This window comes from Nilaparvata lugens, chromosome X (assembly GCF_014356525.2).
Source record: "Nilaparvata lugens isolate BPH chromosome X, ASM1435652v1, whole genome shotgun sequence".
NCBI lineage: Eukaryota > Metazoa > Arthropoda > Insecta > Hemiptera > Delphacidae > Nilaparvata > Nilaparvata lugens.
In genome coordinates, this window is record NC_052518.1 from 83902085 (window position 1) to 83919872 (window position 17788).

General features: G+C 32.8%; 1 protein-coding gene across 2 annotated transcripts; it reads left to right on the forward strand.

The window, feature by feature from the left end:
• Positions 1-181: 181 nt before the first annotated feature.
• On the forward strand, positions 182-15401 carry LOC111051339 (14-3-3 protein epsilon). 2 transcript variants are annotated; one of them, XM_022337834.2, is made up of 7 exons: positions 182-401; positions 5601-5800; positions 6889-6995; positions 7888-8025; positions 10486-10691; positions 12097-12108; positions 13635-15401. In XM_022337834.2, the coding sequence occupies exons 1-7, from the start codon at positions 338-340 to the stop codon at positions 13688-13690; spliced, it is 783 nt and encodes a 260-aa protein (XP_022193526.1). In that variant the 5' UTR covers positions 182-337; the 3' UTR covers positions 13691-15401. The 2 variants fall into 2 exon arrangements, with proteins under 2 accessions (XP_022193526.1, XP_022193527.1); XM_022337835.2 differs by lacking the exon at positions 12097-12108.
• Positions 15402-17788: the final 2387 nt, after the last annotated feature.

The window sequence follows — 17788 nt, forward strand, 5'->3', positions numbered from 1 at the left end:
CATCGGTTTTGAAATGTCAGACGGCAGTAGTTATTGTTATCGTTGGTATTCAGAATTTTTGTTAGGAATATTTCATATTTCTTTCCAAGAAAATTAAATATTCAGAATGATGGAAATATAATATTATGATTTGTGAGCACAAGGCTGATTTACATTGACAAGACGGCGCTGCGATCGCTTCCAGTGTAGAGCCGCCTAATGTTCCACCTATCATAAACTGGGAGCCGAAAGACTACAACAATTTCAGTTCGGTGGCCATCTTTGTTCAGATTCGTCTATTATAGAGCTGTAGTGATCCAAGTGTAATTAGTTGGAAGTTAATCCAAATTCATCCGAAATGTCTGAAAGAGAAGACAATGTTTATAAAGCTAAACTAGCAGAACAAGCTGAACGTTACGATGGTAAGTAAACTTCAATTCTGATCCATCACTCCCAATATAAAAGTCGCTAAGGGGAAAATGCCGATAGCCATAGCCCTCATTTGTAGCTAACTAGATTTGTTGAAAATAGTTCCTTCAGTCTTTGTTTGCTTATAGTTGTTATTCTAATTCGCTTAATCATTCGATAAAGAGTCAATCTATTGTATTATGTGCCTTAGCCCAATTAGCAAATTGAAATGTCATAATAGTTCAGGTTTATGTTAGATAGGCTATTACCCCGTAGTTGTTAAAGCCTAGTACCTACTTACTTGTATAATGCTGGTCCAAGCCTAACAATTGTATATTTCCTTTGAATTCTATTATTTTTTGGTGCAGCACCTACAACTGATAATGATTGCATTCGATAACGAAGTAGGAAGAGTTCATTATTTTATCATGTACAATCATGCTGACAATTTGCCTAGGGCTATGGGTATTTTGTATTTTGTCGAAATTATTGGCTTCAGTATAATATCATACTGTTGCAGATTGAAATCAATCGTAAATATCGTGTTGCAATTTATGTGCATTTACTCCCTGGTCATCAATAACTAACATTATGTACTATTGCTTTCATCCCACTCATCTTTTAACTTTCACCGATCTTACAGTTGATGAGTTAACTTATCTGAGGATTACAGATTTTTTTAAATGCGGAATTGAATGTTATTGAGTTCTAAGTTGGTCTATAGTATGTGTTGAAATTACTTGTATCTTAGTAATCTATTAGGTGCACCATACGTTCTAAGTCGTTTTCTATGTGTAGATATATTGGCCTATTGCCATGCTTTACAGTATCTCATACGTCTGATTAGTTTTACATAATTTGTGTAATTTGTTATATTTTCTTTTGTACGTCAATATGTATCGGGCTTACATATAAAATATATACATACAACCTATTGCATGTACTGAGTGATGAGTGAATCTATATATATTAAAGCTATAAAGCACTATAAAATATCACTTGTATCAGACCATCTCTTAATCAATTATCAAGTTGTTTTGCTTCAAAATAGTTTAATCATCAGATTAGTTTTGCTAAAGTTGCGTCGGTTTGCGATAGCTGTTTAAATTCAACTTTCTATCCGTATCCGAAGTCAGTAGACTTTTAACTGGAAGACGCCCAAGTAGCCGAGACGATTACGCACTTTTTTCTATTCATTATTTCTAGAATTATCTTATTGACAGTTATTCCACCCATATCTTGATGCTTTCCTTTGTGATACAAATAAAATAATACAATGAGTGAATTTCTCATGATAGATAGGTCTTGAACACTGGCAATATTTTTCGAGCTAAAGTTGTAGAGAGAATTCTCTGATATTGCAACCAGTGTCCTAAACAGTACGAAGTTATTTTCAAAATGAAAAATATCTTCAGTTATTAAGTAGTCATAATCATGTCAAAAATTCTAGGAGGCGTTATCATGTCTATCGGCATAACTTTCGCTGCAGTGACACTTGTTTTCAAAAAATGTTTATCTCTTTTAATCTACAGTTATCCTTTGGCTACCCACTCTTATGTAATGAAATTTATCATTCTAAAATAAAATTCAAAACTTTTTCATTTCGACTTGATTATTGCGTCATCAAATCAAAAATAGTTGATAAGTGACAATTTAGAATCATTTACTCAATATTTGTTATCCCAACCAAACGAAATTACGGTATTTCATATGATTTAGGCAGTACATTATTCTATTGCACTGAAATTCTAACCAATAAGAAGAAGAAGTAATGATAGACGAATACATTTATAACTATGTGTTGGCATCGAATGTGACTTTTGCTATTTGTACTCTTTATTTTAGTTCTATTGATCTATCTACAATCAAACATTATTTAGTTTTCCAACAGTAAATATTTTCATGAACATTGAAATTTTGAAAATTATATAATTATCGATTATGAGTTATTTCAAATTTGAGATTCTTATTAGAATCTAGAAGATCTCTCTACTGGAATAAGTATTTGTAAGTTATTGAGGGTTAATGTACTACGAATGGTGATAAGCATCAATTTTGAGTTGCTAGGGTCATGGTTTTTTTATACTTTTTCAAAATAATAGTTCGAATTTACTAGTTCAAGTGGCAAACCATCAGCTTACAATTTCTGACCCTTTCATCAGCATGCCTCTTCAGTTTTCTATTTAATGATTTCCATCCTTAATGTTTGTTTTTGTTGAATAATGCGTGATTGAGGCGTTTGACAGGATTAAGTATATGAAAAGTCCCTGCTATTCGCTTCTTTCATTCATTTGATTTTCATAATGTAGTTCGTATGATTTAAATCCATACTCTATTGATTCATTTGACGATTCTTCTAGTGTTGATATGCAATGTTCTTATTTATTTTTATGATCAAATTCTCATTTCAAGATTTTGTTAGAAGTTTTATTGATTGTATTGAAAACTAACTATTGTATTATGAAGATAGATCTCTGGTTGATGCTCACAAATTGGTTTTTACTTTGTCTCAAATTAACTGAATTTTCCTGTTTAGGTTGGTGAAAAGTTATCTTGTGTAGAACATCATATCAGACATTTGCATTCATATAATTTTTCAACAATCAACATCCGTGTGTACATCACCTCGTCATTGTAAATGTGAATTTTATCTCTTTTGTTCAATTATTCATTTGAATTTTTGCAATCGACAACTCACTTGGAATAATAAAGAATATTGTATTGGAAACCTGGGAATGTCGATTGATTACATTTCGCTTTGTGAATTATTTTATGTACTAGTAAGTTGATGGTTCAAAAAATCACAGATAGTCGTTTGGTATAAGTTATGTATTGATTGTCATAAAATGAGGATCTGAAAGAAGCCAACAATACTCTTTTTTATGAACCAATAGATTTGGATTTTTTGCGAATTCAGATGAAAATGTTTCTGTTGAGTTGAATGTTCTGTTAAATGTTTCAAAAGTTCAGTTAAGGAAAAAATTCAGTTAGGATTACTAACTGGTTTATCACTTCAAAATTTAAAATGAATGAAATGAAATTTAAATGAAACAGCACCAGAAGTGAATCGCCCAAACAATGTATCTTTCTTTGCTCAATAATAGTGCCGCTTTTAACTTGATGAATAACCCCAAGTTGACCAAGTAAACAAACTCGTCTTATTCGTGTTTACAAATGCCATTCTCATCTTTATCAAAATCTTGAAGTGGTCTGTAGCCACATGGTTTTTGTCATCACAAGTCTGGTCAAGTGCTATGACAGCAAATAAAGCCTTGTACGGTTTTTCATGGAACGTATTGTTGTTCTGTTATTAATTACATTCATCTACTTCTATGTAACCACTACAAAGGCGATTGGTTATTTCGGTCAACTAACCAGGAAGGAAAACTGAAGTTTCTTCTCACTCTCATCAGTAAAAATTATTATTTTTCCATTTTAATTTCCTATTGATGCAAAATTTATCCGAAGTCAGTATATCCTTCATAAAATTGATAGTTTGCGAAGAAAATGATGATTGCTCCTATAATAGACTGCATCTCTAAGATACAATGATTAATAATGATTGGTAATCTACTCATCAACTCAACATTAGGTTATCAACTAAACATTAGGCCCATGAGCATTTACTGGTGGATTTTATGATAGAATTTGCCCAAAATGAAACTAATATAATTATAGTTTTGACATCTTCAATTTTTTGTTTCTGATCTCAAACAGTACCAACTTGAAGGTGTGTCATTTACAAAATTCCTTATCGGTTGTTTTGAATAAACATTCAGAAAAGTGATAAAATTTGTTGAATGAGAATTGATATTGTGGCTTCGCACCATAATTGAAAAAACACAGTTTTATTTTTGTCACATCCACATTTATTGTACTCTTGTACAGGACTGCAGTTTCGTGTTGAATCCAACATATCTTTAGCTGAAACAGGCTTCAGTTTCAACACGAAACTGCAGTCCTGTACAAGAGTATAATAAACGTGGATGTGACAAAAATAAAACTATGTTTTTTCAATTGTTTAGAAGAGTATTCTGAGAAGATGTGTTCTGTTTTGGGGGGTTCTGTCATCGAACACTCCAATGCAATTGCAATGCAACCACTCAGTGATATGAAATACGAATGAGGCTAGGAATGATGACGGTTGTTTAAGAAGAGTATGACCACCTATTACTGGGACAAGTTACAAAAGTTTGTCAACTGTCCCTATTCAATAATGTTATCTGCTGAAAGTATGAATCATGTTGAGATCAAATTTGTTCAAGTTAAGTCACAATTTCTTTATGGGATTGTCTGTAATCTTATAAACGTATACATCAAATTCAATAAATTCATTTTATTAAGTCTACTTCTACATACCGTGCTTAATATGCACATTTTACTTGCAGAGTGGGTATTCTAATATAAGTTGTGATAATGCAAATGACTTTATTTACAAACATCGAAAACCGATTCGATTCTTCTGTAATTTTAATTTTAAACGATTTGTAAGTGAATAAATTAATCAACGTTTTAGGAAAGACTGTGAATATCTTTCTTCAATGTTTAAATCATCTTGAAGATACGATCTAAATAATGAAATGATACATTTAATAAAAATTAATAAAATTAATTTTATAAATTAATCTAATTTAACTTGAAGAGCATCTTAGGAAGACTTTGGAGTTCTTAGATCTTGTTCCCTTATGGACATGCCTTGATGGCCTGTCTATTTTGTAAACAGAAACCATTATTATTACTATTTCCTGTTCATGAGGTTTTGCTTGACTACCCTTTCCCTGGGCTCCGATCCCCAAGGGAGAGTGATTAGTGATTCCACCAGAGTGGCTGCTCCACTTGTCCATGTGGTAAGCAATCATACTGGGTCCGTTACCATTAAACGATTTTCTCTGAGTAGACTGAGTGATCCAAGAATGACAGATTTCTGCATTTAACCTGCAATCACAATAGCAGCTCTCTCACAGGCTGGAATAATGTTGGCCGAAAATGAGAGTCTCATCTCATGCCCCCCAGTACTCCTGCAATCATCACCACCATTCTTGTAGAGTAGCTTGGGTTTAGGCAGCGCAGCTCTATTAGTAGGTCATTATATTTTGTCTAATCATTATTAACAGTAGAACTTGAGCAGTACAACATGAGTATGACAAATACACGTAGTTGAAGATGTAGCAATTTTTATGGGTTATTTATGGAGTTTTTTATTTTTGTTGCAGAAATGGTGGAGGCCATGAAGAAAGTAGCCTCACTCGACCTCGAATTGACGGTCGAGGAGAGGAACCTGCTCTCAGTTGCCTACAAGAATGTGATTGGAGCCAGGCGTGCTAGCTGGAGGATAATCAGCAGCATAGAACAGAAGGAAGAGAACAAAGGTGCCGAAGAAAAACTCGAAATGATCCGCACCTACAGGACTCAGGTAAATTACCGATGGATTGAATCTAACTTTCATAATCACTAACCGTACGTTTCTGTTCATATTTCAGTTATCTTCACTTTAAAGGTGCGAACAGAACGAGTAAGTCGCGGTGAAGATCGATGACACTAAACAGCCTTGCAATGATAAAAAATTGGATTTATTGATATAGAATGTCGATAGCGAACTTAAATCTATACGTGTCGACCTGTCCGTTCTGTTCGTACCCCAATAATATGATTATGATCACTATGAGATACTTAAGTTGTGGTTGGTGGTCAATAATTTTGCATGTTAACTGGAAATATATGCTTGCAAAGCTATGTATGTGAAAGTTAGGTTTTCAGGTGAAAACAAACTGATATGAATTCTTTGGATGCTTGATGTCCTTGGACTACCCGAATATTTTGAAAAGAGACCAGACACCGGAAAGTCCGGAGATCCCACTAATTCTACTCTTCACTGTTACAATTAATGGCTTTCAATTTCAGAATGGGCCTGCAGTTGGCCTTCATATTATCAAATTAATTTGTTTCTCTCGATCGTGCTTACAGTTGCCTTCTTTATATCCATATTCTGATCTCACCATTCAACCAAGAACCATCTTACACTCAATGGGCTTCTCTACTTATTCTCACTTCCTGTTGATAAAATTCCATCGTGGAAGTTAACAGCGGCTGAAACTGAAAATTAGTAATTAGCATGTTAGATGAAATTTGGTAGTTTTTATGCAATCAGTAGAAAAACATTACTATTAAGGTCCCACTTATTAGTATCAGTGTTCTTTTCCGATTCAGTGCAAATATTCCTTCCATGAGTTCTAATGGGACTATTGCCACTCAATCCGACCGAGCGCGTATGAATAGTCCCATTAGATCTCATGAGAAGAATATTCTCATTGAACCAAACACGGACTCTGCTACTGATATCTGGGAATCCAGCTTTACACGTCTTCTCATTAATTTGTGATCTGAGATGAAAGAGGTTGCTGCCTATCTCATGTGATCAGGGTGTTCCTAAAATTTATTCTTATTAAGATGTAGTAGAATTTAATGCTACAACATCATGAAAGGGTATTATCTTGCTTGCAGGTGGAAAAGGAATTGCGAGATATCTGCTCTGACATTCTTGGAGTTCTTGACAAACATCTCATTCCCTGTGCTTCTACCGGCGAATCCAAAGTTTTCTACTACAAAATGTGAGGATCTATCTAATACTATATTCCCATGTATCTTCAATCTTTAGGTTAGAAATCACACTGCATCTGATTGAGAGATGGTTGAAAGAGAATAATTTGCACGTAATTCACACTTTTTGTTCTAGCATATTTAAAATATTTCTTGAATTATCAAATAATTTGCTCCACTTTGGAAGATATTGTATTCCTTAAGCATTTTTGTTTCTTTGTTAATTAATTGATCTTGAAACAATCGTCTTAAAAATTGAGATTCAATCATAGCATTTCAGATTAATAATATAATTGTATAAATTTCCATTCATTTGTTGAAATTGTGAACACTAATTAGGAGATTTAGATGTAGAACATTTTCGGTTATGAAATTCCCCAATCATAAGCTTATGATTGGCAAGCTTGCCAATGTAATTGTTCGTATTCTGTCATCAGAAGAATAATGAAGAGCACTATTGATTTATTTATTCAACTTCCAACGGTACAACACCAATTTTACACAAAAATAACATAGAAAAACAGATACAATAAAAAAATTATTTCGTTTAAAATCAGTAAAACTATATGAGATGAATATTTACTGTCTCAATTGTAAATTCCTCACTCTGAATAGGATGATTAGCAGCGAAATATTCCACTGTATGTAACCAATTAAAACATAAATCAATTGCAATTCTCAACTTATGTAGAGATCTGTTTTATCTTGGATGTTTTCGAATGCTTAAAACCTCAGGGTATCTGTAAAATTGAGGAGGAAAAGCTTCACTCACAATCATTTATTTGGTTCAGATTTCTGTTTTGGAAGATTCAAGATGAAAATAATAATGCATTCAACATATAAATGAGTGAATTATGCCATTTTTTAAAAAATAATATTGTCTTCAATGAATTTGTCTAATAGGAAAGGAGATTACCACAGATACCTGGCAGAATTTGCCACTGGAACTGACAGGAAAGAAGCGGCGGAGAATTCACTCGTAGCATACAAGGCGGCAAGTGACATTGCTATGACAGAACTTCCACCCACTCACCCTATCAGGTACTTTTCTTTCTTCAATTATAATTTTCTTCTTTGTTTCTTCGTTTTTAATGTCGGAATACTTGAATTTTAGCTGTGTTTACCCTTGTTTAGGGGGGGGGGAGGAAATGTACAAAAAGATCCAACTGGGAGCACTTGTCATCGATTTTTTAGTTGCTAGGAGTGAAATAATATCACCTTGCGAATTTCATTGCTTCTATAAATCCCTGGTCATGACTACATTCAACTTCTCAAAGTGACAAGTACAATTCATTTTTATACCACGAATGAGAACATTCAACAATTCAAGTACCTATTGATTACTAGTAGTTCTGCGAACAGTAGACCTCGCTCATGAATACAACTTTCAATCCAATGAGAAGGGCTAGTACAATAAGTACAGAATATTGTGAAGATTTAGCCATGTCATCTATTATTTTCTCCATTTAGACACTGAGCCACACTGTCTCCATTGATTTTCTCCATTGAGACACTGAGACTCACTTTCTCCATTGATTTTAAGCTAGAGACACTGTTTGAAGGGATACTGGACTTATCAAGGAGGTACCTTTATATCAAATACATACAAATTTTACCTTTTAAATGAAAAAGACTAAGAAATTGTCAAAATACCACACATTCATTGATACTTAGAAAGACCGGTTTCGGTCTTTATCAGAGTTTATCAGAGATTGACAATGGTGTGATCACCGAAACCGGTCTTTCTAAGTATCAATAAATATGTGGTTTTTTGACAATTTCTTAGTCTTTTTCATTCAATATGAATAATTACCACAATATCAACTACACAAAAAGAAAATCAAATGAACCTTTATACCTTTACATACAAATTTTTTTCTACAACTGCAGTATTGGACTCCAATACAATAAAGATTTTTTGAAAATAATTTATCTAATTAATTTGATATAAATCAATTTAATAATAATAATTTAGTTTATAATGATATATTATTAGAATAAGATGAAACAATTAGTATCATCTGCAAAACAAATTTGGTAGAACGAGAATTGAACCTGGGTCCCACAGTGTGAAAAGCCACGGTTTAACCAACTCGGCCACCATGTGCTCGTAACAATAGATGCGAAAAGTATGGACATAAATTGTATCTTCAAAGACACATCCTTTTTGGATAGAGGTTAGTCTACGGCTTTTTTAAATTACAAAAAAAAACCAGAGGTCTTATCAAAAATCGTTACACATACGTTTCTGCGCCTTGTTTCAAAGAACTTGCATACCAAATTTCATCCAAATCGGACAATAACTGCTACTGTAACTGCGGTACAAACAAACAGACAAAAGCCGATCGAGTCGAAAGTAAGACCTCAGCTTCGCTTCGGTTAATTATGAATATCTGTACTTTTGCAATGTCATTTTTCTTATAAATATATGTTACAGTATTCAGATTCATTATGGACTTTGTTCATCTAACTCAATATGACCGACCTTTGTAACGCAAATAAATATTTCAGGGATTGTTGAATGATCTGTACCATTAGCTTATAGCTTTTTGGAACATTTGTTTATCTTTTAGGTCATTTGGTTCTATTTTATTGCTGAACAATTCTCCCAAGTCTTGGAGAATCACGATTTAGCTGGCTGCAATATAATACTCAATCAGTATTTTATTAAAACTTTTACTAGTTTTCCACCTTCGAACCTAGAGGTCAATGACATCAATATTGGTATATTTTTCAGGTTGGGTCATCTGTTCTGTTTTATTGTTGAAGTCACTCTCATGTCTTGGAAAATGAAGAAAAGATCTGGTACAAATTGTAGACTAGATTTTTATTTAATTTAAAGTTTTGATGGATGCTTGAATCGCACCAATTATTTGGTTTACTTTAGCGATTTCTCCTTGTTGTATCAATGTGGAATCATAATGTCAAGTGGAAATCACAAGTGTTTGTAATTCCAGTCATTGAAACCACTTGAAAGTGTTGACATTGCAGTTTGTACTTGATGGATAAACTCACATAATACAGATAATTCACTAAATTTACAAATATGGGAAAGAGAAAACAATGATAATCCTAACTACCGATGAAAATAAATTGGAAGTTGCATTTGTTCAAATGCTAATTAACTTGATGAATAATTATTATTGAACGAAAATCTCAATTGAATCCTGTAAATGTAAATCACCTTGAAGACTTCTGCTACTGCAAATATTGACAACAGGGTAAACAACTAGATGGAAATTCGATGAGCGCTACTATACAAACATTATTTGTTCCCGGGCTACAAATAAGTTTTGTATAGTAGCGCTCATCGAATTTCCATCTCTAGCTGTTTACCCTGTTGTCAATATTCACAGTAGCAGAAGTCTTCAAGGTGATTTCAGCATTGAATTGGGATTTTTGTTCAATGATAATTAGTCCTAGCCCCTAAACATTTCAATTTCCCGAATGTAATTGGAAGTCCTATGGTTTGATGATGACACCGAAGGTTTTTTCTTTCAGATTGGGACTGGCTCTGAACTTCTCGGTTTTCTACTACGAAATCCTGAATTCACCGGATCGAGCATGTCGTCTGGCGAAGGCTGCGTTCGATGATGCAATCGCTGAATTGGACACATTGTCTGAGGAGAGCTACAAGGATTCCACATTGATCATGCAGCTTCTCAGAGACAACTTGACCCTTTGGACATCAGACATGCAAGGCGACGGTTAGTTAATGGTTTCTTACTATGCTTTATTGGTAATTCAATGAGAAGGTGGATGTGGTGTGACATTCTTTTCAAACTGACTCCATTATAATTCATACATGAATATGTAATTAGTGGATAAATCAGATGTTATCTTATAATAACCACATAATAGTAACATTCAGATAACTTATAATGATAACCATCCTCTATGCAATTAGTGCATGAACCGCAGTTTATCCCTACACATGTTTCTGGGACACAGAAACAAAATAATATGTTTGTATTAGGAGACTTCTATAACGTAACATATATTTTTTCAACTACTTTAATCATGATTATTCAGAATAATGTGTCACATTATTTCCTTTTTTAAGATACTTTTAATCTACACCACATGTTGAATGGTATTGTTCGTTCTTTCACATGTGTGTTATGCATTAGGATATCTCTTCTACAATTCGACGTGTCCTTTTCGTACTATTATCATAATATTATATGAAAAATTGATAAAAGTTATTACATACTTCCCTAATACGATAGAATAAAATTTAAATGCACACTATTTAATAGGCATATTCGCTTTGACAATTAAATGGTTTAATCAAGTCTAAAAAACTAAGTTGATTAACACATTTAACATTTCACTTGAAAAGATACTTCAGTAAATCAATAATTGATCGAATAAGCTGTTGAAAGAGGTTTCTCCATCCTAAAAAAAGCACAAGAAACTGATTATTAGCCTTCATTGTTTCTTATGTATAGAGGATTGTTTTCTTCAGAAAACATTCACTGTGAATTCTGAAAGAGGGGAAATGAACAATTTATCAAAATTGTAAAGTGATATTGTACATGGATCTTGGAACAAATATTTGCAATGAAGAAAAAACTACTACAACTACGAATTATTGATTACAGTAATGTAACCTTACTAACTTCCCAAAAATGTGAAACATTCAGGTAACCTTTTGTACAATATTGTAGATAGTGAAAGCTTATTTAATCCAAAAAAAAGTTTTGCGTAGACCTATGTATCCGGCCTCATTTGATTATAACTATTATAATCATCATATTAATGGAAGTGGAAATGTAACCCAAGTTCTTGGAAGGCTCTCATCATAAATTCAGGAGGGGTCACTTTGGGCTCAGCCTATAGTTCTCTCCCGATCATTGTAGATGATTTAATTTACATGATAATAAAACTATATAATTCAAGTTTAGGCATTTTTAGTCTCTGGGGATACATCTTGACATCTAACTGTCCATGAACTTATTCACACACTAATAAACTTTGAGGGAATCTGTTCTATTTGTTTTTGAGATGATTGCTCCTTTTTTAAGTCAGTGATTTGTTTGGATATGTGATAAATTAGTTACAATAGTTCTGTAATTACAATGATTTTTCTTTCGTTGCATTATTTAACAGGAGAAGCCGAAGGTGAGTTAGCAACGAAAGTCTCCCCCTGTGTGGTATCCAGTCGCATGCTTGTCTTTTTGAAACTGGATTTATTTTTTATCAAATCATATTATGATTTCAAAGTTTCTTTTGTATATGAGTGTCTTAATGTTTATGTGGTCTCGAAGTTTTGCATGAAACTGCTGACCGTCTGGTTATTTGTTACCTACTACCTTAGTTTTGTTTGCCATTTCATTTTTAAAAAATAATTCATGACATTATTTTCTGAAAACTTCGAATTTTATCATCAGATTTATTATTGAATAAAACTTAGTTGTCTCTAGCATTTCTAGGTTTAAATTCTATTAGAATATTTGAAGTCATTCAGGGTATTTATTAGCTTCAAGTTAACAATTGATGGTTTTGGTCATCTAAGCCACTCTACTTGATGAAAATAAAAAATATCATCCATATTATCAATGAATTTTTTTTTATTATTTTATTCAGATTGTGATACAATTCTTTTATTTTATATAGGGAACTTTTCACTGAAATCGTACTGTTTAGAATTATGGTATTTCATTAAATTGTGCTTGAGTGTTCAAAAGATTTTATGTTGCACGATACAAACCAATTGTCAAGAAATGTACATTATGCAAGTTAATCTTTATTTTTACAAGTGATTCGTGAAGTGCAATTGATTTCTATGTCCTGATGTGTGACTTGAACCAAAGTATTATAGTCAAGTTAAATTAAGACTCGTGAAATCTTCTTCTGCTTCTATCACTAGAGATACTGTTTTGTGCTGTACAATCTATATTTTTGCTTGAAATGTTGAATTTTCTGCTGAGGTTACATATAATGAAAATACCTGACATCATATTGAATGAAATGTGCTTAATGTGTACAGAATTAGAGTCCTTCAGACATTAGGTGCACTACCTTCCAGTTTTGCATGTCAAAAGATATTTGAGAATAATGTTTTACGTTAGGTTAGCTTTTATACCATTGTGTTGACTCAGTGTTTCAATAATAATTGAACGTTATTATTGATGCCAATAAATTGAAACGAATGAATCACCTTCCTTTCATAATTGAATGATTTTTCTGATAGAGTATTACAGAGAAAGATGAATTTGAAAGAATAAAACTTGATTTATTTATGCATAATGCATCAAAGTCATCTTAATATGCTAAGCACATCATGAATGGCAAACACAAAACTTAAGAGTGTCGTATTTCCCATTGAAATGTGTTATTTGCGATCAGAATTTGCTGTAATGTTATTTTTTATCAAGATAATTGTTGTTAGGATGTATCTACACAAGGATGTATCGTTTGTATTTTTACTATGTCATTAGTGATTTTTAAATGAATGTTTAATGTCGAGGTGACCGTATTATATCGATCGAGTGACCTCTTCAGATCAGTGCGTTTAATAAAAGTACCGTACCGAATTAACGTGAAAATGTAGTGAGGGATTCTGCCTTATCATAAAGTCTTGTTTTGTTTGTTGTGATGCAATTGTGAAAATTATGTTCAACTTATTTATTTTCTATTGTTTGTAGGAGAAGCTGAACAGAAGGAGCAATTGCAGGATGTGGAAGATCAAGACGTGTCGTAACTGTGATGCAGTGTTTGCAAATTATTGTCAAAATTGTATAAACTGTTATGTTGTACTTGTCGGCTCCACCGAGTGATCGGTGCTTTTCGACATTTGTAAGTAGGCAGGGGAAGTGACCGATCGCATTTGTCCTCTTCAATATGTTCCGTTCTATTTTTTTTTTATTCGTTTGTTTTATTATTTCATAAGTGATGTGAATTTGTGTCCTTGTTATTGCACTTCAGTATTCAGAGTCGATTAAGGCTGACACATTCCCCCCTGCCACTAACTTCTCCTCTAGTATGAAGCCGGTTCTGCTCGTGGTGAAAAATTTAAATCGTTTATTTTCTGGCTGTTTCGGACAAATACCACAATTACAGCACAATTGATGTTATTATTGTTTAGAAAAAGATTCGAACATTTGTAACTAAAGTATAGTTGGATGTGTAGGCCTATGTTTTTTCCAAATCTGCTGATTGTCGTTATAGTGATTTTTAACATGCGTGCACTGTGCTTATAAGGCCAAGCAATATTATGGGTTATTTGTTAAATTTGACCCTGTGTACTTAGTTACAGATTAAAGTCGTCAGTGTTAGTCTGAACAAGACTTAAATTGATTAAGAAAGCGTATGTGTAAAGTGTTATTACATTTGTAAAGTGTGATTCGTTTCAATCTTTAGTTACTTGGATTAGAGGAGTAGACTATGTATATCCAATAGCTAAATCTTTTTCTTATTTAGCTTTAAGCAGACTATATTCAGCCATTTTTCTGCTTTTTTTATTTGAATTTGTCCCTACCTCAACTTCAGGCTCACTCCACTTTGCATAAGTGTCTGTGTATGTGTGCGAGCGTGCTGTATATCTGTGAGAGCGTGAACATGCGGTAGATGAAGTTGAATAGTATTGTATTTTTGTGTGTCCTATACAGCCCATCTGGCTTTACCACTTCTATTGCAAGACTTCATTTTGTATTATTTTTAACCATAATCATTAACAGAATAATAATCTAGTGTTAATGCTGTTTACGTTTACTACATCATGAACTAATTTGCAAAACAATCTGTTTTCATCATCATGACATTTTTGTAATTTGTGATAATGATTTTGTGTGTGTGTGTTAAGATTCATCCATTTCCATTAAACATGTAAAGTATTACACAATAATCTTGAAAGGCAATGAGATCATGTTACATTCTAATTTCACCTGATAAGATTACAATCAAATTATGGAATTATTGTCATTTACACACATATACACACACCAAACATCACCCGCGTACGTTAAATATTTATATATTACATACTATTTTAAGCATTTTTCATTCGCCAAAAAACATCCATTATAATATTAGAAGAATATATGTGGCCCATCACAGAGTATTGTATAGAAAAGTTTGTCACTTTTTGCTCTTGCGGTTTTCTTTCAAATGTCAAGCTTTTTTCAAAATATGAACCTTAGTTTATATTCATATGAACCGTTAAACCTTAGTTCAATTTATATCAAAGATTACATTTGACTCTTCTCACGATTACATTACAGTGTGCTACTATTGCAGACAAGATATTACCGCTGTTGACGACTTTATGATGATGATGATGTTTTAAACATCTAATATGCGTAAAAAAATCTTAATTTACTATATAGCTTATATCTATTATGTTCAAATTCTGTATGTATGTACGTATTTCAGATAACTACATTGATGAAATAAAGATTTCTGAATCTAAACTACTTTTATTGGTGTATTTTTCCAAATGCTTTCATAATGTCATTTTCCTATCAGAGTATATCTTGGAGTTTCAAAATGCATTCCCTTGAATTAAAATTAGTTTTCAGCTTCTTAGGAAACATAGAATAAATTTGTAGATTTCTCAATTTTAATCATACACTGGATTCACTTCCAGTATTGACTTCAGGAAACATGAACAACTGAATTGAATATGAAAACACTTTCCTGCCTTGAGGCGGTTTGGCCTACTGGGATATAGTGAAATTGACAATATTTTTGAATTCATTCAAATTCATGTAGACTTCCATCAAGTTTGTAGTTGAAAAAGGTATAATGATTTTTAGACTTGAACTCTTTCAAAGTATCCGAGGCTGGAGCTAGTCTAATTTCAAAATAAACTATAGAACGATGGTAAAAAAAACGCTGTGACCTGGCTGACTCAGTACTGTCAGAGTTTTCAGGCCTCTGACATGACAACGATGTTTTAAGGCAGCCGTGACCGACGCTTATCGTGTCTATCCGAAATACGGGATGCTCGAGAAAAGCATCTCGCCTTGCCAATGAAACGATTGTATATATTCTACTCTACGAGTTGGATATTACTAGGAACGAAGAGTAATATTTAGAGTGATGTCACTCACACCAGATCGGACACGACTCAATTGGAGTAAAAAGATACACTGCGCTTATACAAATAAAAATTTCCAGATGCGTCTAGTGTGAAATTATATCACCTACTCTAATGCAAAAGCCTTCCCTATCGGTCGGAGCGTTCATTATGACCGTTCGTATACAGCTTGATGAGACATTACCCTTACTGAAAACATTGAATTTCATTGGAGAGATGCAGAGAACATGTTAATAGATTTGTATGAAGACTATAGTATTCGAAATAGTTTTCTACTGATTGCATTAGAGACCTTCACTTATCAATTTTTTTCAACAACCCAGACCAAGTCACAGCACTGTGTATTCCTCAATGTAATTCATGGCCGTTTCGTGCCGATGTGAATGCTCTCATAACTACATTGAAGATATTTCTTCTGTCTGGTGTCTGTAGGTGTGATGAAGTATTAAAGTTGTTAAGTTTTGTATACATATTTTACTTATTACCGGTAACTTCTTTTTTAATCTATGGATGTTCTTGGAGAATTCTTCATCTCAAACATTTGGCAATTACATTTTATTATTTAAATCAGGTAAGTTGCATAATAAAAATTATTTTTATCCAAGAGTTAACTTGATTGTGAAGAAAATCTAATTTATATAACTTAGTGTAATAAATTATAATTATAAATAAAAATAAGTAAATAACCCTTTTATTGCTTCCTTAAACAATTACAAAAATTTTAAAATTAAAATCTATATACAATTCAAAAGGCAATAATCAGCAGATGCTCCATGGAAGAATAAAGTGTTGTAGGAGTGCGTTTTGTAAAGTTTTCTTTCATCTTCTTCATTTCAATCCTTGTAGAGCCAAACTTGTTTGAATAGGTTTTTCATTCTCTCCCATTCCTTCCTTACTCTTGCTACTCTTTTGGTTCATCTTCCATCCATTGTTCTTGCGATATGGTCTGCCCAATTCCATTTTCTCTCGATAATCATTCTACCTACATCTTCAATTCTTGTTTAATTTCTGATCCATATTTTGGTTTTCCTATCTATTCTTTTCACTCCTATCATCATCCTTTCCATCGATCTCACACTTGTTCTGAGTTTCTTGATTATTTTTTCATTGCGAGTCCACGTTTCGCAGCCGTATAGAAATTGCTGGTAAAATACAGTCATGTTTGAAGTACCACTTCAAACATGTATTCTACTTCAAATTATAATTAGTAATTATAAATAAAGTATTATTTTAAGCTCTTTGAAAAGGAAGAGTTGACTTCCTATTTTTACTTGGAAAATCAGGGGATTTAATCAGTGAAAAATCGAGGGATTTATAGATAACATTAATATAGGCTATAGCCTAACCGGAAATTTTTATAGGTATTATTGAATTGAAATTATATGACAATTTAAGTACGGTACCGTGTTGCAAATGATAAATAATTATCTTATAAATTCTTCAATCATTATTTTCAATACGAACAGAATATAAATTATTGTCACATTATTTTAATTCCATGTGAATGGTCCATCACATGGATGATAAATCATCTCTAGATAAGAGGCAGATCATTTTGTCAAAAATATATATATATACCCAAGCATCATCTAACATCGACTTATTCACTAAATGTGTGAGCAGATATTTCAGGGAAATCATCTTCTTTCTCCTATCACGGAAGGAGAGAAAATCCATTACAGTCCCTCCTTTGACCCGTGCCACAACCCCACAACATAATCAATAAATTCCATCCCCATCAAGATAATAACTTGCTGTGTT